The following is a 23,118-nucleotide window of genomic DNA, read 5'->3' as shown; positions in this document are numbered from 1 at the left end:
CCTCTCAGACCTTTGTGCATGTTTGTTTGCCCTCTCTCCCTCCCACCCTCCCTCTCTCCTTTGCTTTTCTATGTGTATTCAATCCCCAGTGTTTCTCCTGCATGTTAATAATGTCTCTCTGGGTTCTGAGGAGACGGTTATTGAGGCCCCTGGAGCCTCTGTGAGATGGAGCCTATATCTGCTGAGTGTGGTCCTCTCCTTTAGAGTTTAAATGTCAAGGATGTGGAGCTCCACGAAAAGATAAAGGACCCTCTATTGAGGTTCCTGTAGCTTATCAGTAAACAATAGTGTTGTGATTGTAATGAGAAGGAATACCGAAGAGAAACATATAGTTGACTTAGGCTTAGAGAGACTATATGAATGTAATGGGGGAAGAGGATAAGCATTAAAAGGGAAACTCCACAAAAAACAGGTTTTTTAAATTAGTCCACTGTTGATACAGTCACAAAATGTTGCTTAATCATCCTTTAAGCATATTATTTTTCTTATGAGAATTGCAAGAGAGGGTACTCATGTTAATGAATTCACGTCAGGACTCAGTCAGTTCGGCCTGACGATGATTTGATGTGCTCTGTATTTAGTGTTACCAATAGTTTTAACTGGTCTTGATGTCTCAAGGCTCACCTGTCCAAACTTCTGGTAGATGACTCCAAACTTGAAGTTGTTGCTAATGACATGTTCATCAAAAGTGGCGATGAGTCTTGAAGCCTGTTGATAGATCACAGATCTGAATGAATAGTCAGTATCAGATGTTAACTATCCATGTAAAAGGTAGATTTCTGTTGTTAAATATCTCAGAAGTAGAACACTTCAAAACACAAGGCTTACTTTTGGGTAAAGGGCAGGAAAAAAGCGATCCACATTCACTTCTTCACAGACAAGCTGTCAAAAAGAAGACATGAAATCATGGACGCTTTCATCAAGTGTCATTATGATACTATTATGACACTTCAACTTTTGAACATATGCTTTGATAAACTGTTCCTAACCATGTTCTCACCTTGGCCATCTGCACCACATTAGGGAACTCTGTGAGACAGGATATGGGGATCACATCATGATAGGTCTTCAGCTTGGTCCTGGTGATGACAATCATAACAACATGTTCTGACGACGATCATAGTGATGCAACACTTCTGTCCCTGCGTCCGTATCCCTCCACCCACTCACTGACCTAAATAGTCCATCTGTCACATCATGCGGATGAGGAAATGACAGTGCGGTGTTTTCACTCTCCCTGGCTTCATGACTCCTATGATAAGACTATCAGTTGGAGAATGGGATTATCACCACAACAGGGAACGACTTATATAAACACTGGAAGTGAATGGAAATTCTAATTAGAGCTACTTTCCAATGATTACAGCAGAGCTACAACTGTGCAGTACTCAGCTGTAGAAATACAGACTTCTGTAAACAGAATCAGTATGTTTACAGTCTAGTACTGTATGTACTGTATGTACACACAGTGTCCTGATAAAGGAGAACGTGGGGATGGAAGGGAAGGAGGGGAGAGGGATGAGAGCCAGCAGAGAGAAGGATGTGATGATGATGATGCTGGTGGTGGCGGTGATGATGATGATGGTGGCGGCGGTGATGATGGTGATGATGATGATGGTGCTGGTGGTGGCGGTGGTGATGATGGTGATGATGATGGTGGCGGCGGTGATGATGATGATGGTGGTGAGAGGCTAAGGTTGTTTTACCTGAGCATGAGACGAAGGTGTTCCTGGTCTCCGATCTCGTCGTACTTCAGGGAGAACACCAGATGTCCCAGAGCTCCGTCCACTGAGTAGTAATTAAAGTGCTCCTGGTGACGCAGCACAAGCACACAGTCAGCCGAAGAGACCCTTTTCTCTCTCAAATTGCACACACAGGCGCGATTACACACACACACACACACACACACACACACACACACACACACGCACACACACACACACACACACACACACACACACACACTTTTAATTAGTTCATTCATTAACAGTAGGCTTTCTGTGCCAGGCAACTGCTGCTATTCCATTCAGAATCTTTCCTCACCTCTATGAGCAGACTAGATTTGTTTCCTATTACTCTGGCTGGTGTAAAACATGTGGCAAAGCCTAATGCATCTTCATTAGCACCAGTCTCTGAAGTGTCAACCGGCACGATGAGTTGCTCTTATTAGGTTACCAGGTGGGATTGTTCTAACACTCATTCACTTTCATTACTGTAATGAATAGGAAGGGACATTGTAAAACACTTACCTATATGAGTTATGGTCTCTCCATACTAGCAGAATGCCCTTTGGGCTGCAATACGTTGTATGAAAGGTGCTTTACAAATGTTTTGTACCCACATAGCCTTTTTCATTCATTTACAGCCACGATGCTTGTTTTTGTCATATTATTGTAGGGGCAGTTGGAAGTGATTGGAAGGACAGAGGGGATGAAGGAGGAGACAAAGTACAGAAATGCTGAAATGAAAACTCCTTCACAACAGTCCCAGTGTTCAGGCTCACCTTGCCCAGAAAGTGCTTTCTGTAGATCTTGGCGGTGCAGTTACTCTCCAGCTTGTTGCGTGTGGTGGGGGACAGAGGCTGGATCTGGTCTGGGTCAGTACTATCACTCAGCTCATGGTTGTTCCCCTCGATCCAGTAACCCCCAAACTGAGGTAGCAGAATCAGGGGGAACCCGCTCTTTCTCTCTAACACCTGGTTCACAACATGGAGATGAGCACAGAGAGGTTGGGGGCTTTTTGCCCAAGCAGTGTGACAGTGATTTCTAATGAATTCTTAAATATCAACCATGAAGTACAAATACCCCAAATCCATGTTACTGGTGAAATGACTGCATTGAAGTTGAGTCTGTACATACCTCATGGACACTGGGGTAAGGAATGTAGTCCTCCTCAGTCTGCAGAGAGAACAACACAGACACACCAAGTAAGACATTTGTCTCAGTAGGCTTCAGTGATACTACTAATTGAATGATGTGATGCTGTGTGACCATTAAATCCAAGCCAAAGTGCCTATCAGCTTTGATACAGACAATGAGGCTGCGGGGATGTGATGATTATATTACTCTGTAACATTTATTATATCCTTATAACCATGTTAGTTTATACATTATTAGATATGGAGGGCTGCTAGATTTGAGCATTTGGAGTGCTGAGGACTGTACGCATGGACAACATTTTACTCTTGTCAGCAGTCAGATACAGAGAGATATGAGGAGCAGTGAGACAATGGAGGTACTGTGTGTCAGTGTGAGAGAGGTCTTGAGAGCCAGCATACTTTGAGTGGGGGAGGAAAGGTGCATCGCTGCTCCTCCATTCTTTTGCCCTGAGAGAGAGAGAGAGAGAGAGAGAGAGAGAGAGAGAGAGAGAGAGAGAGAGAGAGAGAGAGAGAGAGAGAGAGTGAGAGACAGAGAGAGAGACAGAGAGAGAGACAGAGAGAGAGACAGAGAGAGAGACAGAGAGAGAGACAGAGAGAGAGACAGAGAGAGAGACAGAGAGAGAGAGACACAGAGAGACAGAGAGACACAGAGAGACAGAGAGACACAGAGAGACACAGACAGACACAGAGAGACACAGAGACACAGATTGAGACAGAGAGAGAGAGAGAGAGAGAGAGAGAGAGAGAGAGAGAGAGAGAGAGAGAGAGAGAGAGAAGAGAATGCTAGTTACATATGATAGCTGATGTTATAGTCCAAACCCAGGTCATCAGAGGTCCAGAGGCGTTCATCATTATTACTGATTCACAACCGTGTTGTACATCTTATCTGACAGATTAGTTCCATTAGAATCCACAGTTCCAGAGGGAGTAACAAAGTAGAGGGAGGACTAATCATATTATCAACAGACTAAGAGGTAACACAGCCATCCATGTGTGTAATACAGAAAGTGGGCAAAAGAGCAAAGGGATGCAGAGTGGGGAGTTGGAGAGAGATAGAGTGCTAGGTAGGGTGATGCATATAATTAATTAATCTGTGAAAAGAGCAGCCAGTTAACCTGAAAGACAAAGGCATGGATGCAGTAATAAGACCTTTGGGACTGTGTCACTTATAAAGACTTGGCATACGGACAGTATGGGGCCTGAATACCCCTAAAACACAAGAGTGGAGTGTTTGTTCCTCAATCCATGAGTGTGTACAGATAATGGCTACAGACATGTGGGTAAAGGACTGACCATGTGAGGGCTGTGAGTCTGTCTGATATGATGGAGCTGATAGGTGCTGCTGTCTGTTTGATATGCTGTCTGAGATAGAGGAGAGGAGGGATTCCTGGAGCACTTGGCAAACAAACTGATTATCTTCTGTTCAAAGACATGCCTTTACACATAACTATGTCAACATACAGCATAAAAAAACCTTTTCTTCAAGTCCATATTTGGTTTCCTTTTCTCATAATAATCCTGAAGTAAAACATCATAAATAGGGAAAGATGAAAATCATATACTAATGTTGATGCTGTTACAGTAAGTACTATAAAGTCACCTGTTAAAGTAAAAATGTACTTTCAGACAGTGTAAAAAGGACACCCTGTTCCCCAATTTTTAGTAGTGTATCAAACACGGTCTTGTCTTGTGTTGTAGTAGCGCAAAGGCTGTCATGTTAACCTATATTCCTCTATTTTGGGTAGGGAGGATGGTAATGGCTTCCAAAGGACAGAGGGTTATCGGGTGTTCTTTGAAGCAAGATAATTAGCAGCGCGGGAGGCTGGGTAGAAGTATCATAAGAGTGTCTGTCCAGACGTATTACCCCTGACATCTTTACTCTAACACTGTCTTACCCAGCCCTGATGACCCTGACTACAGGAGGTAAGACAAGCCATTGTTACTGAAATGCAAAGCCAACAGAGCATCTCATAGATACTAATTCACTGGTTAGTGACACTGCCTTGCTTGGAAAGTTTAGGTTAGATTTTTTAAAAAGCAACAAAAATAAATCCAATATACCTTACCTGCATCTTCTCAATCATTTCAAATAAATCTGGGGTCTGGAGAGAGGAGAAAGTGGACATGAATTAAACTCTATGATAGTTGCTGTATCAGTGTTAGAGAGGGACATGTTCCAATGTCTGAATACTGACTGTGTGAACTCTGTACTATAACATATGCTTTCATAACACCGTCACATAATTAATTTGTTATGCATTAGTTCTCCACGGCATTACACATCTGGCCCTGTTGAAACACACTCGCCTAATAGTTTCTTTTCCTCAGAAGTGAGAATCCTCTTTTACTGGAATATTCCTTTTAAAAGGGTGTTTACATCTCAGAGAGCAGCACACGTAAAATCCCCAGCGTGGTACTCATCAATTGATACAGTATATTAAAGGGCCTGGGCTGTGAGCCTGAATGGAGAGACTCACCCTATCTCACGAGAGAGTCAGTCCAAGCCACATCTTCCTCCCACTGATGATGACACCAGTTAAGACAATGTTCCATGACAATAACAACAAGAACATGACACTCTACTGTATGTCTGAGATATACTGTATTGCCAAGAGGTACAGTATATTGTCTGACACAAAAAGCTTCTTAGACAGCATGCCTGTCATGTTGTCATGTTGGGTTGTAAAAGCTATACGTTAGGAGTCGGTCTGCATCATGCTCGTTCGGTCGGTCTGCATCAGTCTGGGCAGGTTGCCAGTACACCATTCATCAACATCAAGAAAACTACAGTTTGGAAAATGCAGCATCTTCCGTGTACTGTATGATACAGTCACATGTTATGTGGGACTATAACGTCCCAGTGGAATTGAGTCATCCTCCATTTCTTATCAACACTTTTACTGGACTTTTTGACAGATTCCATCTGTGTGAACTAATCCACCCCTCCCTGGTCCATAGTCAACACTGACTGACCTGTTTTTCCAAACTAAAGCACGCTCATCCATGTTTCAACTGATTAACCACAACTATGAATGTATCTCCATGTGACAACATTCCCTCACCATTTCGCATGCTGAGAAGTTCGGACAAGTTGCATTTTATTTATTTTAAATTGTAGCGTTGATTAAGGTTGTTACTCAGTATCTAAAGAGTATGATAATTCCAGTCTCAAATGTGTTGTTTGTCAAAAGAAGCTGTCCAGCCAAAAGGCACACTCCCTCAAGGCTGACCAAACCGTTTGTGTACAGTACTGCATGGTCTGAGTGTTCAGCGTGAGTATGAGTAAAGTCCTCCACTATACGCAAACAACAAATGTCTGCTACAGGACAAACTAGAACAAACCCTACAGACAAACATCACTGGCCTGGAAAACACACTGTCGAAAACAATGACATTCACAAAACAGTATGGCCAGCTGAATGGTTTAGAAAGCACATGACGTCCTTATGGTCTACATACTACAAACAAAACTTTCAGCTGCTACTACAAACATAACTGTCAGCTGCTACTACATACAGAACTGTTAGCTGCTACTACATACAGAACTGTTAGCTGCTACTACAAACAGAACCGTCAGGTGCTACTACATACAGAACCGTCAGGTGCTACTACATACAGAACCGTTAGCTGCTACTACAAACAGAACTGTTAGCTGCTACTACAGACATAACTGTTAGCTGCTACTACATACAGAACTGTTAGCTGCTACTACAAACATAACTGTTAGCTGCTACTACATACAGAACCTTCAGCTGCTACTACGTACAGAACTGTCAGCTGCTACTACATACAGAACTGTTAGCTGCTACTACATACAGAACTGTTAGCTACTACTACATACAGAACTGTTAGCTGCTACTACAAACATAACTGTCAGCTGCTACTACGTACAGAACCTTCAGCTGCTACTACGTACAGAACTGTCAGCTGCTACTACAAACAGAACTGTCAGCTGCTACTACATACAGAACTGTTAGCTGCTACTACATACTGAACCTTCAGCTGCTACTACGTACAGAACTGTCAGCTGCTACTACATACAGAACTGTTAGCTGCTACTACATACAGAACTGTTAGCTGCTACTACATACAGAACTGTTAGCTGCTACTACATACAGAACTGTCAGCTGCTACTACATACAGAACTGTTAGCTGCTACTACATACAGAACCTTCAGCTGCTACTACATACAGAACTGTTAGCTGCTACTACATACAGAACTGTTAGCTGCTACTACATACAGAACTGTCAGCTGCTACTACATACAGAACTGTTAGCTGCTACTACATACAGAACTGTTAGCTGCTACTACAAACATAACTGTTAGCTGCTACTACAAACATAACTGTCAGCTGCTACTACGTACAGAACCTTCAGCTGCTACTACGTACAGAACTGTCAGCTGCTACTACAAACAGAACTGTCAGCTGCTACTACATACAGAACTGTTAGCTGCTACTACATACAGAACTGTTAGCTGCTACTACATACAGAACTGTCAGCTGCTACTACATACAGAACTGTTAGCTGCTACTACATACAGAACCTTCAGCTGCTACTACATACAGAACTGTTAGCTGCTACTACATACAGAACTGTTAGCTGCTACTACATACAGAACTGTCAGCTGCTACTACATACAGAACTGTTAGCTGCTACTACATACAGAACCTTCAGCTGCTACTATATACAGAACTGTTAGCTGCTACTACATACAGAACTGTTAGCTGCTACTACATACATAACTGTCAGCTGCTACTACATACAGAACTGTCAGCTGCTACTACATACAGAACTGTCAGCTGCTACTACATACAGAACTGTCAGCTGCTACTATATACAGAACTGTTAGCTGCTACTACATACAGAACTGTTAGCTGCTACTACATACAGAACTGTCAGCTGCTACTACATACAGAACTGTCAGCTGCTACTACATACAGAACTGTCAGCTGCTACTACATACAGAACCTTCAGCTGCTACTACATACAGAACTGTCAGCTGCTACTACATACAGAACTGTCAGCTGCTACTATATACAGAACTGTCAGCTGCTACTACATACAGAACTGTTTGCTGCTACTACATACAGAACTGTTTGCTGCTACTACATACAGAACTGGAAGCTGCTTCTACATACAGAACTGGAAGCTGCTACTACATACAGAACTGTTAGCTGCTACTACATACAGAACTGTCAGCTGCTACTACATACAGAACTGTTAGCTGCTACTACATACAGAACTGTCAGCTGCTACTACATACAGAACTGTCAGCTGCTACTACATACAGAACTGTTAGCTGCTACTACATACAGAACTGTCAGCTGCTACTACATACAGAACTGTTAGCTGCTACTACATACAGAACTGGAAGCTGCTACTACATACAGAACTGGAAGCTGCTACTACATACAGAACTGTCAGCTGCTACTACATACAGAACTGTCAGCTGCTACTACATACAGAACTGTCAGCTGCTACTACATACAGAACTGTCAGCTGCTACTACATACAGAACTGTTAGCTGCTACTACATACAGAACTGTTAGCTGCTACGACATACAGAACTGGAAGCTGTCAGAAACACAACAGTATAGGAGTTTTCTTAAAGGCCCACATACACACGTATTTATTTTTTCAACTGATTGAACAAGGAAATACAACAATCAGGGTAGTATTGACTATTTCCATCATCAGTCTAAAACACTGACCTGAATTTGAACTGACAATAACCCAAGGCTCACCTCTAAATAAAAAAAGGGCCATGGCCCTTGTCTTCTTCCCTGTCTAATTTAGCATGCTTGCCAGAGAGAACGGGCACTTTCCCTGACACACACGGTAGCTAATGAGTAATGACTGCTAAGAGTCACGATCCCTTCTTACTCTGGTCCTAATAATTATCAGACAATCAAAGGAGAGCTCTCTGTCAGAGGTGTAACTAGTCTATCCGTGTACTTACTTTGCTGTGCTTCCTCCACGGTCCCACTGTCACCAGTGGAGCATTGAGATGGATCTGACAACTTTTAGACATTTTTCAAGTAGACTATTTTCCATGAAACAAAATCCTCCAGCAGAAAATAAATCACGGTCACTGGTTTGTGAGTTCAACTGTTAAGTTCAAGTGTCCAGTATTAGAAGAGCACATTGCCTGCTGCCCCACAGGCATGCCTGTATTCCGCTGCAATAATGCAGAGCCCCTCACCCACAGTGTAGAATTTACCCAAACAACTACAGCCAAGCTAGGAGAGTCACGGAGTTGTGTGTACACAGCAAGTGTCATCAGGTGTGTGTCCGACTGTCCGTGTGTCCAAAGAATTGGTCAGCAATCCTCACTAACTTTCTCTCTATGCCACTCTGTCTAGGAAGTAGAGAAGGAGGTAATGCATTCTGAAAGTGCACTATGAGCACAACCCTACTCCGCCTGTCCCTGTCCCCCAGCCCTCTCTCTCTCTCTGAGTGTCTGGCAGATGGCCAGAGGTAGAGCATGGTCCAACTCCTCAGGCTGTGATGTACTCTACTGCTCAGACAAGTCCCTGCAGCACCCTCCTACCAACACTGGAGATAGAGAAGTTGTGGACAGACAGCACCACTTTATAACAATAGAGACAATGTTTTGGGGTCATATAGCTAGGAATAACTTAACTGGAACTTAATCAAATGTCTCAATTCCGATGCAATTCCTTTTTGGCTATTCATCATTTCAAAGACTTTTCAGATAGAAAGAGAAAAGAAAGAACAGAGAATGAGCAGAATCAGCCAGCCAGCCAGCCAGCCAGCCAGCCAGCCAGATAGGAGGAGGTCTGAACAGCCACATTGCCCAGTATGTAGGCCTAGTGCAGGTGTCAGAGCTGGGACCTCTCATTACAGAAGACTAATAGGCCTAATAGGCCTCTCATAAGAATAAAGAACAATAACTCCTCTCTCTACCAGACCTGTCTGGCAGCTGCTACTCCACACACCCACTTTCTGTCTGAGCTGAGCTCATCATTAACATTTTGGGGAGGAGTATCTCTATCTGGGCATGTGTGTCTACTGGGTCCAGTCCACTATATAGATCGCTCTCTATTTCCTATCTGGGCATGTGTGTCTACTGGGTCCAGTCCACTATATAGATCGCTCTCTATTTCCTATCTGGGCATGTGTGTCTACTGGGTCCAGTCCACTATATAGATCGCTCTCTATTTCCTATCTGGGTATGTGTGTCTACTGGGTCCAGTCCACTATATAGATCGCTCTCTATTTCCTATCTGGGCACGTGTGTCTACTGGGTCCAGTCCACTACATAGATCGCTCTCTATTTCCTATCTGGGCATGTGTGTCTACTGGGTCCAGTCCACTACATAGATCGCTCTCTATTTCCTATCTGGGCATGTGTGTCTACTGGGTCCAGTCCACTATATAGATCGCTCTCTATTTCCTATCTGGGCATGTGTGTCTACTGGATCCAGTCCACTACATAGATCGCTCTCTATTTCCTATCTGGGCATGTGTGTCTACTGGGTCCAGTCCACTACATAGATCGCTCTCTATTTCCTATCTGGGCATGTGTGTCTACTGGGTCCAGTCCACTATATAGATCGCTCTCTATTTCCTATCTGGGCATGTGTGTCTACTGGATCCAGTCCACTACATAGATCGCTCTCTATTTCCTATCTGGGCATGTGTGTCTACTGGGTCCAGTCCACTACATAGATCACTCTCTATTTCCTATCTGGGAATGTGTGTCTACTGGGTCCAGTCCACTACATAGATCGCTCTCTATTTCCTATCTGGGCATGTGTGTCTACTGGGTCCAGTCCACTATATAGATCGCTCTCTATTTCCTATCTGGGCATGTGTGTCTACTGGGTCCAGTCCACTACATAGATCGCTCTCTATTTCCTATCTGGGCATGTGTGTCTACTGGGTCCAGTCCACTACATAGATCACTCTCTATTTCCTATCTGGGAATGTGTGTCTACTGGGTCCAGTCCACTACATAGATCGCTCTCTATTTCCTTTGTCCTCCTCTTATTTCCTTGATATATGTTTTGTTAAACTATGTAAAGACAATGTTTATGCTTCATTATTATTTCTAAGATAAAGAATAACAGCTTGGAACTGTATAATGACTTGCATCCTCTTTTTATAATTTACTGGGCACATACAGTAAATGAACCATGAAGAACCATGAAGAACCATGAAGACATTGCCATTCCAGTTTATCTGAGTGAAACGTCATGGAAAGCAGAGATGACTGTACTTATATGATCAATTAGAACCTGTTGAATAACATGACTGCAGCCTAGTCAACAACTAGTTACAATGACAATTGATACTGAGTGCAGCAGGTCTGAATAGACAACAATGGTTACATCTTTTGAAATGATGTGATTGCTCCAATATCATGTTATCAATATCATGTTTCTCCCTGTTCATCACCTCAGGTCAAAGTCAAGTGAAATATAATGTATCTACATGAAATCAGAACAAACATGTTTTATTGTAATTCCAGAGTGGAAATATTTAGAAGAGGAAGCTGCAGGTCATATTTAATCTAATCTCTACAGTTGGATAAAAATGATATTTATTTTATTCAATTAGAGTTAGGAGGAGTCGTGTGGCATGCAAAGCAGTCTGTGACCAACCTTGACGCTGTGTGTGTGTGTGTGTGTGTGTGTGCACAAGAATGACTGGCCTATGCAGAGGGCTCTGACCCCAACAGCAGGGCTGGTGTCAATTCGAATTGAAGCCAGTCAATTCAGGAAGTAAACTTAAATAACAATTCAAAATTGGAAAGAACTGCCTCTATTTTCAATTACTTCTGAATAAACTGGCGAATAGAAGCTATTTATTTCAAAAGTTCAATTTTTTTAAATAAAAAATGTAAATCACTTCCTAAATTGACTGCCTTCAATTCAAATTGACCCCAGCCCTGCCCATAGTACCACTCATTCCAACAACTATCAATAAGCACAATCTACTATTTCTCATTAATGCCACATCATCTCCTCACAGTGACACTACAGATGACTGTAAAGGTTTGAACTTCATGGTGGCGAGCCCTGTCCAATCCTTCACGGGTGTCACAACCGTTGTTTAAATAAGCGGACCAGGGCGCAGTGTGAGTAGAGTTCCACATATTTATTAAAGTGAAACTTACAAAACAACAACAAAGCTTTACCGAACGTGCCAATACATAGCACACATAGGCACTAACTCTAAACAATATCCCACAACGCAGGTGGGAAAAGGGACACACTAAGTATGATCCCCAATTAGAGGCAACGATATTCAGCTGCCTCCAATTGGGAACCATACACACCAACACAGAAATAGAATACATAGAACCCCCCCTAGTCACGCCCTGACCTAAAACACCATAGAGAACCCCGAGGGCTCTCTATGGTCAGGGCGTGACAACGGGTGGGATTAATTTAGGATTAACCTAAGTGTAAATCCTTCCTTCCTAAGTGTACAGGGCCCTCTTAAACCACACTGATATCATCAAGACTGTATCCTCTTAATCTTCCAATCTCTACTCCCTTCAATCTAATACGTCCCAACATATCTAAGAAAGATTAGTTAGCCTTTCGGTTCAAATGTAACACGTGTCAAAAGAGATTCTTTGAAATGGGATCATTGGGAAATGTGTGCTGCTGACATGTATCGTGAAAAGGACTATTGATACAATTTGAATTGTGAATTAATTTAGAGCTAGGTAACTGTAAGCCATAAGCAGAATAGTACATTAGTGAGGTAAGATGTCAAGCCAGTCTTTATAAGTGACATATTCTAGTTTTGGGACAGGGACATTTTACCTTTGGAATGACAATTATTCAGACACTCGCTCTTTTGTTCACATTTATGAAATAGGACTGAGTTTATTTAATCTGGATATTAATTGAATCATTCTAATGTAATCATAACAGCTGCCAAACACGTACTGTAATTCCACAAGTCAAAGAAAAGACTATCAAATAATAGTCATTCTACAGTTACATGTCCCTCCCAATGAGTGATGAATATTGCTGAGTCAATGAAGGACTGACTATACAGAAGTCAGTTGATTGTGTGAACATAGGAAAGAGCTCAGAGGAACAGGCAGAGCAAATAGGGACTACAGAGACACAGGTTACATAGGGGACTACAGACAGACAGGACAGAGACAGACAGGACAGAGACAGACAGGACAGACAGGACAGAGACAGACAGGACAGACAGGGTGAGTACAGACAGACAGGACAGACAGGGTGAGGGCAGGCAGGCAGGCAGACAGACAGACAGACAGACAGACAGACAGACAGACAGACAGACAGACAGACAGACAGACAGACAGACAGACAGACAGACAGACAGACAGACAGACAGACAGACAGACAGACAGACAGACAGACAGACAGACAGACAGACAGACAGACAGACAGACAGTGTGAGTACAAGAAAAGTGACACACAGAGCACATAAGGTGAGTAAGTTCAGGTTATGTTGGGGGTGGGAGCTGAGGACCGGCGTTAACAGCACATAAACCCAAACCCCTCCATCCACTCCTTCCCCTCCTACCTTGAGGAACGGTGGAGCGGTGTACGGGAGCGGGGACAGCGGGGGCTGTAACAACGGAGGATCTAGTGTGGTTGAGATCTGGGGTTCACCCCCATCTTGTTTCCTTAAAACATAGAAAACACAGAGAGAGAAACATGAACATCAGACAGATCAGACGAAGTCCCTTACAGTATATCACACTGAGGTCATGAGGGGAGAGAAGAGGAATAAACAATGTGACTGGATACCTCAGTGTTTTAGGGTTAGCGATTAGCAGAACTTACAATGGCAACACAATACAACACAGCTATTTAGGAAACACTGTCTGCTGCATTGAGCCCATTCTGAGAAGCATCACAATGGCGTACGGTAGGGATGGGCAACCGCCCCTTTTGTAAGCCCGCTGACCAATATTCTTTTTTTTTTTTTTTTATAATAAAAATGTTGGGGGGGGTAGGGGGAACTCAGTTGGGGTCTCAATTTATTGTTGAAAGTTAGAATAATTTGGTTGTGCATCAGCAGTCACTCAATTAGCCCATGTCAGCATTTTATTTTAGATTGGTCAGCTAGTCTAGCGGCCAGCTATCTAAACTTGTAGAAAAGATTACTATAAAGAAATTGGTATTCTACGGTTACATGTCCCTCCCAATGAGTGATGAATATTGCTGAGTCAATGAAGGACTATACAGAAGTCAGTTGATAGTGTGAACATAGGAAAGAGCTCAGAGGAACAGGCAGAGCAAATAGGGACTACAGAGACACAGGTTACATAGGGGACTACAGACAGACAGGACAGACAGGGTGAGTACAGACAGACAGGACAGACAGGGTGAGTACAGACAGACAGACAGACATGGTTAGTACAGACAAACAGGACAGACAGACAGACAGACAGACAGACAGACAGACAGACAGACAGACAGACAGACAGACAGACAGACAGACAGACAGTCAGTCACGTCCTGACCAGTAAAGGTGTTATTTGTTCTTATAGTTTGGTCAGGACGTGGCAGGGGGTATTTGTTTTATGTGGTTCAGGGTGGTTATGTATGTAGAGGGGTATTTGATTTATTAGTCCAGGGTTTTGGTTATTGTTCTATGTTAGTTTAGTTCTATGTTCAGTCTAGTCGTTTGTATTTCTATGTTTAGTTAATTGGTGTTGGGGCCTTCAGTTGGAGGCAGCTGTCTATCGTTGCCTCTGATTGAAGGTCCTATAAATAGGTATGTGTTTGGCGTGGGATTTTGTGGGAGATTGTTTCGGTGTATAGCTTCGTGCCTTACAGGACTGTTAATCGGCGGTGTGTTTTTGTATACGTTTTGGCTTTCCTTCTTTGTCCTAAATAAAAGAAGATGAGTATACATTTTCCTGCTGCGTTTTGGTCTACAGACAGACAGACAGACAGACAGACAGACAGACAGACAGACAGACAGACAGACAGACAGACAGACAGACAGACAGACAGACAGACAGACAGACAGACAGACAGACAGCACATAAGGTGAGTAAGTTCAGGTTATGTTGGGGGTGGGAGCTGAGGACCGGCGTTAACAGCACACCAACCCAAACCCCTCCATCCATGGTCAAATTACCAACCAGGGTGGGGCCCATTGACCATCAGTTATCATATTAAAGACTGCCAACATTTGCTTCCACCCTATGGCAAAATGTGTAGAATTTCAGGATATTAGCTCTAAAACTGCACGTTTCTCTCAGCCCCATGACAAAATTAGAAGAATACCATGAAATTAGTTATAAAATTGCAAATATCTTCTCTCCGCACCATGGTAAAATGTGTAGAATTGCAGGAAATGCAATCTTTTCACTGTCACAAGGATGGGTGGGGGTATGGATGTGGGTACGCAGACCCATGAGCCACTGTGGCCCCTCATAATGAGTTCCGTTTTTTTGTGACCGCCACCCCTATCAAAGTTTCCCATTCCTGGCCTATGGTGTAAAACGTGAACTGAGGTTGAAGAGCGATATGAAGAGACTGAGTAAACCTATCCAATATCATTCCAACCTTTCTCTTCTCTGCTTTGTCTTCCTTCCTCTATTGTTCTGACAGGAGTATTATTACATCAGAGATACATGATGACTCTGACTGGAGGAAAACACAAAAGCGGTTTCTGGGGCTATGAGAGTTAAGCTAAACGGTGAATTTCAATTTCTTGCAGAAACCATTCAAAAAGACTGGATATGTAAAACAAGGGTACCTTCAGACTTGTTACAGTCAATGTTTTTATATGTGAAACAAGCATACCTTGAGACTTGTTACAGTCAACATTTTGGTGAATTCTTTGCCATACCACCCCCCGAGTTTGAATCCCACTGTGACAAGTTAGTCCTGATCACAATCTAACTGCGCCTGAAGTGGCACAATGTGGTGTGAGAGATTGACTGGGGTCAACCTAGCAATATCAGAAAGTGTCTTGAGTGAGCCCATGTCCTTTCGTTACAGATGTTTTGATTAAATAGTGCACGAGAACAGCGTGCCCAGGTCTCCTCTCCAAGGCCCCATCCATCACACAGCAGACAACCTCTCTGAGCGGAAATGGGATTATTCTCCACATTGGGCTGCTTGTCCGCCACACTCCTGAGTAAATGCATTACCTTCACGTCTACCATTACGCCTCCTTGTTTGTCAAGGCTGACAAGATGCAGCTTTTATTAACATTGAGATAAAACCAGTACACAATGTGGAATATCGACTACGAAGCTAGCTACCCAGGAAACGTGAAGTTCCACAGAGGATGAGAAAAAGGCTCTAACAGGTAATACTCACCTCACATTCTGTAACTATATCTCTAAAAACTAGAGTTAGACCAAACTTAGCCGATTTGGGTGGCACTGTTTGTAAGGGGCCCAGGGTGATTAGTGTGGGTGAATGTTCATTATTTAGAATGATCTACATGCCAAAACAAACCACTCTAACAAAAGGTCCTTCCAAGGTCTTCAGAAACATATGTCAACACAAATCCATTAGCACTATGTTAACCCACTGACCTCCCAGAGCAATGACAAACTCAACAAGCTCAGTTACATAGACCTACACTGATCTCTAAAAAATCATCAGCAATATTCACAATGTCACAATGATAAAATAAGATAATGAGATCTTACACCAAACAAGCAAACTACTGTTGTGAATACTATCTTATTTTCTCTAAGTGTGCTTCATGTCCCATTAAGCAGGAGTCTCTCTGGAGAGAAGTCACTTAAGGGATCCAGGGAGGACACTCAGCCACCCTCCCTGCCACACATCTCTCTACTCACCGTCTCCAACCCAGGAGACTGCCTGCCACACATCTCTGCCTGCCTGCCACCTTCCCTGCCACACATCTCTGCCTGCCTGCCACCTTCCCTGCCACACATCTCTGCCTGCCTGCCACCCTCCCTGCCACCCATCTCTGCCTGCCTGCCACCCTCCCTGCCACACATCTCTGCCTGCCTGCCACCCTCCCTGCCACACATCTCTGCCTGCCTGCCACCCTCCCTGCCACACATCTCTGCCTGCCTGCCACCTTCCCTGCCACACATCTCTGCCTGCCTGCCACCCTCCCTGCCACACATCTCTGCCTGCCACCCTCCCTGCCACACATCTCTGCCTGCCTGCCACTCTCCCTGCCACACATCTCTGCCTGCCTGCCACCCTCTCTGCCACACATCTCTGCCTACCTGCCACCCTCCCTGCCACACATCTCTGCCTGCCTGCCACCCTCCCTGCCACACATCTCTGCCTGCCTGCCACTCTCCCTGCCACACATCTCTGCCTGCCTGCCACTCTCCCTGCCACACATCTCTGCCTGCCTGCCACCCTCCCTGCCACACATCTCTGCCTGCCTGCCACCCTCCCTGCCACACATCTCTGCCTGCCTGCCACACATCTCTGCCTGCCTGCCACCCTCCCTGCCACACATCTCTTGCCTGCCTGCCACCCTCCCTGCCACACATCTCTGCCTGCCTGCCACCCTCCCTGCCACACATCTCTGCCTGCCTGCCACCCTCCCTGCCACACATCTCTGCCTGCCTGCCACCCTCCCTGCCACACATCTCTGCCTGCCTGCCACTCTCCCTGCCACACATCTCTTGCCTGCCTGCCACCCTCCCTGCCACACATCTCTGCCTGCCTGCCACCCTCCCTGCCACACATCTCTGCCTGCCTGCCACCCTCCCTGCCACACATCTCTGCCTGCCTGCCACCCTCCCTGCCACACATCTCTGCCTGCCTGCCACCCTCCCTGCCACACATCTCTCTCTGCCTGCCTGCCACCCTCCCTGCCACACATCTCTGCCTGCCTGCCACTCTCCCTGCCACACATCTCTGCCTGCCTGCACACATCTCTCTACTCACTGTCTCCAACCCAGGAGACTGCCTGCCTGCCTACCACATTTGAGCACTACTGTATCCTCTCTGAAATATTCTGCTCTCTCTCTGAAACCACTAGCCATGCCATAGGTGTGTGAGACATTGAGCCACAAACACCTCAAGGCAGCATCAATGCCTTAATCAATACCAATACAGTGTAGACAGTAGTGGTCCATCGAATGTAGCCTAACTGTAATCAAAATATCGTGATTAAATCAGTCAATTCACTAGGGGAGGTTTCATTTGTTAGCATGGCAATCAGTAGTCTTGACGCGTACTAATGAAAATAAAACCTGTATTGGTGTTCAACATGAATCAGCAAGCAGGGTTGATTGACTGTAGGAACTGAAATAGACTAGAGTCCAAGCTGCCGGATGTACAACATTCACAATGCTGCTGGGGCTAACCTTGGGGACCTATAGATGTTACAGTCAGAGACATTCAATAGCAAAACCAGGAGACGCTGTGTCAGCAACACTGAAAGAATACTGAACAAAAATAGAAACGCTACATGTAAAGTGTTGGTCCCGTGTTTCATGAGCTGAAATAAAAGATCCCAGAAATGTTCATACGCACAAAAAGCTTATTTCCCTCAAATGTTGTGCACAAATTTGTTTACATCCCTGTTAGTGAGCATTTCCCCTTTGCCAAAATAATCCATCCACCTGACAGGTGTGGCATATCAAGAGGCTGATTAAACAGCATGATCATTACACAGGTGCTGGGGACAATAAAAGGTCACTCTAAAATGTGCAATTTTGTCACACAACACAATGCCACAGATGTCTCAAGTTTTGAGGGAGCGTGCAATTGGCATGCTGACTGCAGGAATATCCACCAGAGCTGTTGCCAGAGAATTGAATGCTATTTCTCTACCATAAGCCACCTCCAACGTCATTTCAGAGAATTTGGCAGTACGTCCAACCGGCCTCACAACCGCAGACCACATGTAACCACGCCAGCCCAGGACCTCCACATCTGGCTTCTTCACCTGCGGGATCTTTTGAGGGGAGAGGGACCGGGGTGCTGAGGAGTATTTCTGTCTGTAATAAAGCCCTTTTGTGGGGAAAAACACATTTTGATTGGCTGGGCCTAGCTCCCCATTGGGTGGGCCTGGCTCCCAAGTAGGTGTGCCTATGTCCTCCCAGGTCCACCCATGGCTGTGCCCCTGCCCAGTCATGGGAAATCCATAGATAAGGGCCTAATGAATTTATTTAAATTTACTGATTTCCTTATATGAACTGTAACTCAGCAAAATCTTTGAAATTGTTGCATGTTGCCTTTATATTTTTGTTCAGTATATTTCCACTTTTTATCTCCTCGTTATTCATGAACTGATCTGCTATCTGTATAATCATCAACTCGATTTTGCCAAATATAGGAGATATTCTGTCATTCGTTGAAGGATGTTATCTAGCAAGCTTAGCAACTTTGGTCATTTGACATTTGTTGGACTGTCCTTACCAAGTTTGTACGATTTGACAACACTGCGCTCGGTGTGTCCTGAGAGTGCTCTGTGTCCAGATAGCCTACTGCTGAAATGCACTAATAAATTGAGGAACATGATAACACTCAGAATTTATGAACGGCCTGTTTCACAATTCACAATGTCATTGGTGATCAAAGATAGAATAACTATCATTATTAAATATCAGTTTCATTAACTCTAAAATCTTTACATAGTGGTGCAGCCAAGCTGACAAGGTGGTGCAACACCCCTCTAATTTGGGGAGAACCCTGGCATCGTGACCATATCTTGGTTTTAAAAGGCATTAAATGGGCATTTTCCGATTGAAATTATTAATTATTCCCGGTATTGAAATTACCCGATTTTCGGGAAAATATTAATCCCTAAATTTCATGTTTTATTAGTCGTATGGGATACGCATGGTATACATTGTCCAACTGTTTCTGAGCCTATTGGTATCAAACCTGTTCCGATACCATCTGCCCAACGGTAAGGAAGAGAACAGCTCGTGGCTGGGGTCCTTGATGATGCTGCAGGACTTCCTCAGGCACCACTTCCAGTAGATGTCCTAGATTGGTGGGAGCACGGTCCCAGTGATGTACTGGTCCGTCTTCACCACCTGCTGGAGGGCCTAGGTCCCAGTGATGCACTGTTCCATCTTCACCACCTGCTGGAGGGCCTAGGTCCCAGTGATGTACTGGTCCGTCTTCACCACCTGCTGGAGGGCCTAGGTCCCAGTGATGTACTGGTCCGTCTTCACCACCTGCTGGAGGGCCTAGGTCCCAGTGATGTACTGGTCCGTCTTCACCACCTGCTGGAGGGCCTAGGTCCCAGTGATGTACTGGTCCGTCTTCACCACCTGCTGGAGGGCCCCGGTCCCAGTGATGTACTGGTCCGTCTTCACCATCCGCTGGAGGGCCCCGGTCCCAGTGATGTACTGGTCCGTCTTCACCACCTGCTGGAGGGCCCCGGTCCCAGTGATGTACTGGTCCGTCTTCACCACCCACTGGAGGGCCTGGTGGTCGCCGATGGAGCAATTCATGTACAAGGTCATTATGTAACCAGTCAGGAAGCTCTCGATGGTGCAACGGTAGGTGAGGGTGGTGACCAGACCCAGGGCTCTGAACTTGGTGTCAAGCTTGGAGGGAATGATAGTGTTGAATGCTGAACTGTAGTCAATGAACAGCATTCTCACATAGGTGTTCCTCTTGTCCAGATGTGTTACGGCCATGTGAATAGCATCTTCAGTGGATACAAAGTAGTCTCCTTTAAATCTTCATATTTGGTTGCGTTGTCAACCAAACACAATGCAGGTTACTGTAACAATAAACGTCTACTTATGTAATCATAGAAAGCATGCAAATGTTGCAGGGCTGTGGAGACAATTCCTATAATAATCTATGCAAAATCTCAAATGGCATTGACCACTGGCACCATGTACTTAAATAGTCTCAATTACAATCCAGGTCATTTGGTTCTGCTAGTAGATGAAGCACAGTGATAACACACTAAGTTGCTGTAGAAATAAACAACATCTAAATATTTGAACTTTGCTGTGCTTTTAAATGGTTGAAACCGCAGGGATGTTACATTTAGGTGACAACTAAACCTAAAATCTGACACATTACTTTTTCACTGGAATTTTGTTGTGTTTTTAGATGGTTGAAAGCACAGTGACAATACATTGGGAATGTAACACATTTTTGACTGTCTTTTTTGAGTGGGTGAAAATAGGTTGTAATCTCATTGATCAACGGAATCAACCAAATACTACCCACGTTGAAATGACGTGGCGTGACCAGTGGGTCAAGTCTATTATAAGAAATGTATACGCACATATAGGCACTGTATTGTACAAACTGCATCAGCCATCTTTTATCAACAGACATGTCAAACATATAGGACCAGCAGATCTGAAAATGATCGCTGGTGGGTTTGGACTGACACATCAAATGACAAGTCTAATCTGACATAGAACTCCTCCAGTAAGACTGTAAAAACACACGTGGATATCAAGAGTGCTATTAGTCTGGAGGTGTGTGTGTAAACAGCACTCTCCCTCTCGGTCTTTCATTCCTCCTGACAGACGTTTCGAATGAACCCCCTCTCACATGGTACTGTAGCAGCTCTCCATTGTAGCCAGCACGGAAGCACGGATGTTCCTGTACAGATAGATTCACTATCCCATAGGCTAAGTCATCAAGCACAGCCCATGCAGATATTTAAGCAGAAATAAGAAATTGAACCCCCCCTCGTTAAAAGCTAATCAATGTTTAATTAGCCACTGTCTTTGTCCAGGCTAATGATCTATTAAATAATGTAAACAAGGACTATTAATCAGCCACACTACAGTATGTGGGGAGATATACCTGTTAGTAAAGTCATTATCATGTCTGCTATGTCTGACTGATAGAGCTGCTCTCTTCATCTTACAGGGAAAGTGAGACCTTCCTGACAGACAGCAGTGAGTCTCTTGAGGAGATGAAGTTGACACCAGTGTGTCTTCAGTGGAATTCAATGAGGCCAGGCAGGCAGCTCTAGTCTGTCCTATGAGAGATCAACCACCCAGCACAGTTAGCCCAGACACACACACTGTGGATGGACGGGGTGTGGGAGCCCAGACACACACACTGTGGATGGACGGGGTGTGGGAGCCCAGACACACACACTGTGGATGGACGGGGGTGTGGGAGCCCAGACACACACACTGTGGATGGACGGGGGTGTGGGAGCCCAGACACACACACTGTGGATGGACGGGGTGTGGGAGCCCAGACACACACACCAACAAGCACGAACACAAACCAGCCAGCAGACACTCCGACTCCCTGAGGAGGAGGACAATGAGGAGGAAGAAGTGCTGGTGGTTGTGGGAGGAATTGAATTAAGATATGTCTGTGTAAGGGATCTATCAGAAGAGTGGAATGAAATGGTCAACTGTATAGACTATGTGTGTGTGTGTCTGTGTACAAGTGTGCATAGTTCTAATATAGAGTAATAATTCTTTCCCCATGACAGGAATCAGGCAGGAGGAAACACAACGTACCGTGCAGCACTCCACACTGCCAGAGCACATAGCTAAATAACAAAAACATCCTGTCAGAGCAGCAGGAGGACTCTCCTCTTTCCTCCTCATTACGAGCTGTTCAACAGAACAAAAGCATGTCGTGCATGACATATTACATACTGTATGCTCTGTGCACCTGCCTGCTGCCTGCCACCTGCCTGCCTGCCATCCTGCCAGCCTGCTGCCTGCTTCCTGCTCGCTGCGTGACTCTACGTAAACCTCCTGCATATCAGTTTACAGGCAGCACTAAGCCACTACAGCTTCATCCTCCCACCACAACATCACAGCACAGATTGCAAAACAAATCCAACCTATATATTATGCTACAGAATGAAATTAGTGGGGCATATAGTAAAAGCGGTAGGTACCATCAGAGCAAACATGACGGACACAAAGAAATAAGTAAGTTACTCACTCTGTGTCAGCTGTATGCAGTCTTTCTCCCAGATAAATATATCAGAGACCAGTCAAGAAGCAGATGGCTAAGACTCGACTCTCTCTCTCTCTTCTCGTCTGATCACACTCAGTCTCAACTCTCTCTCTCTGACTGTTACACACCTGCTGGACAAGCGGAGCCTCTCTGGGCTGTCACACCAACTTCTGCGCTGGTAGGCTGGTCCTCTTTTTCCTCCCTTTCTAGCTCTCTCTCTCTCTAGATCTCTCATTCATTCGTTCTCTCTCTCAAAACTCTTGTGTTGGCGCTCTCCTCCTATCTCCCTCCCTTCCTCCCTCTGTGGCATGGTGCCCCTCCCCCGCACATGCTTGGACTGGGAGAAAGCGAGAGAGAGAGCGGGAGAGGGAGAGGGAGAAAGAG

General features: G+C 44.7%; 1 protein-coding gene across 6 annotated transcripts in view; it reads right to left on the bottom strand.

Moving 5' to 3' along the window:
* LOC115168092 (rap1 GTPase-activating protein 1) overlaps positions 1 to 23,118 on the bottom strand; it is a 98,487-nt gene that overhangs the window by 4,317 nt on the left and 71,052 nt on the right. For 3 of the 6 annotated variants that reach the window (XM_029723002.1, XM_029722997.1, XM_029722998.1), the window contains 9 exons: positions 13,424 to 13,526; positions 4,945 to 4,980; positions 3,278 to 3,325; positions 2,859 to 2,897; positions 2,504 to 2,695; positions 1,707 to 1,810; positions 1,001 to 1,079; positions 829 to 882; positions 625 to 708 (listed from right to left, as the gene is read on the bottom strand). In XM_029723002.1, coding sequence (XP_029578862.1) covers positions 625 to 708; positions 829 to 882; positions 1,001 to 1,079; positions 1,707 to 1,810; positions 2,504 to 2,695; positions 2,859 to 2,897; positions 3,278 to 3,325; positions 4,945 to 4,962 — 618 coding nt within the window. In that variant the 5' untranslated portion in view covers positions 4,963 to 4,980; positions 13,424 to 13,526. Of the gene's footprint in view, positions 1 to 624; positions 709 to 828; positions 883 to 1,000; positions 1,080 to 1,706; positions 1,811 to 2,503; positions 2,696 to 2,858; positions 2,898 to 3,277; positions 3,326 to 4,944; positions 4,981 to 8,840; positions 9,306 to 13,423; positions 13,527 to 22,719; positions 22,935 to 23,118 lie in introns of those variants that run through there. The other 3 variants (XM_029723001.1, XM_029723000.1, XM_029722999.1) reach the window with 3 other exon arrangements.

Source organism: Salmo trutta, chromosome 30 (assembly GCF_901001165.1).
Source record: "Salmo trutta chromosome 30, fSalTru1.1, whole genome shotgun sequence".
Taxonomy (NCBI): Eukaryota; Metazoa; Chordata; class Actinopteri; order Salmoniformes; family Salmonidae; genus Salmo; species Salmo trutta.
Note: the sequence above shows the minus strand (reverse complement) of the source record. Positions and strands in the feature narration are given on the sequence as shown.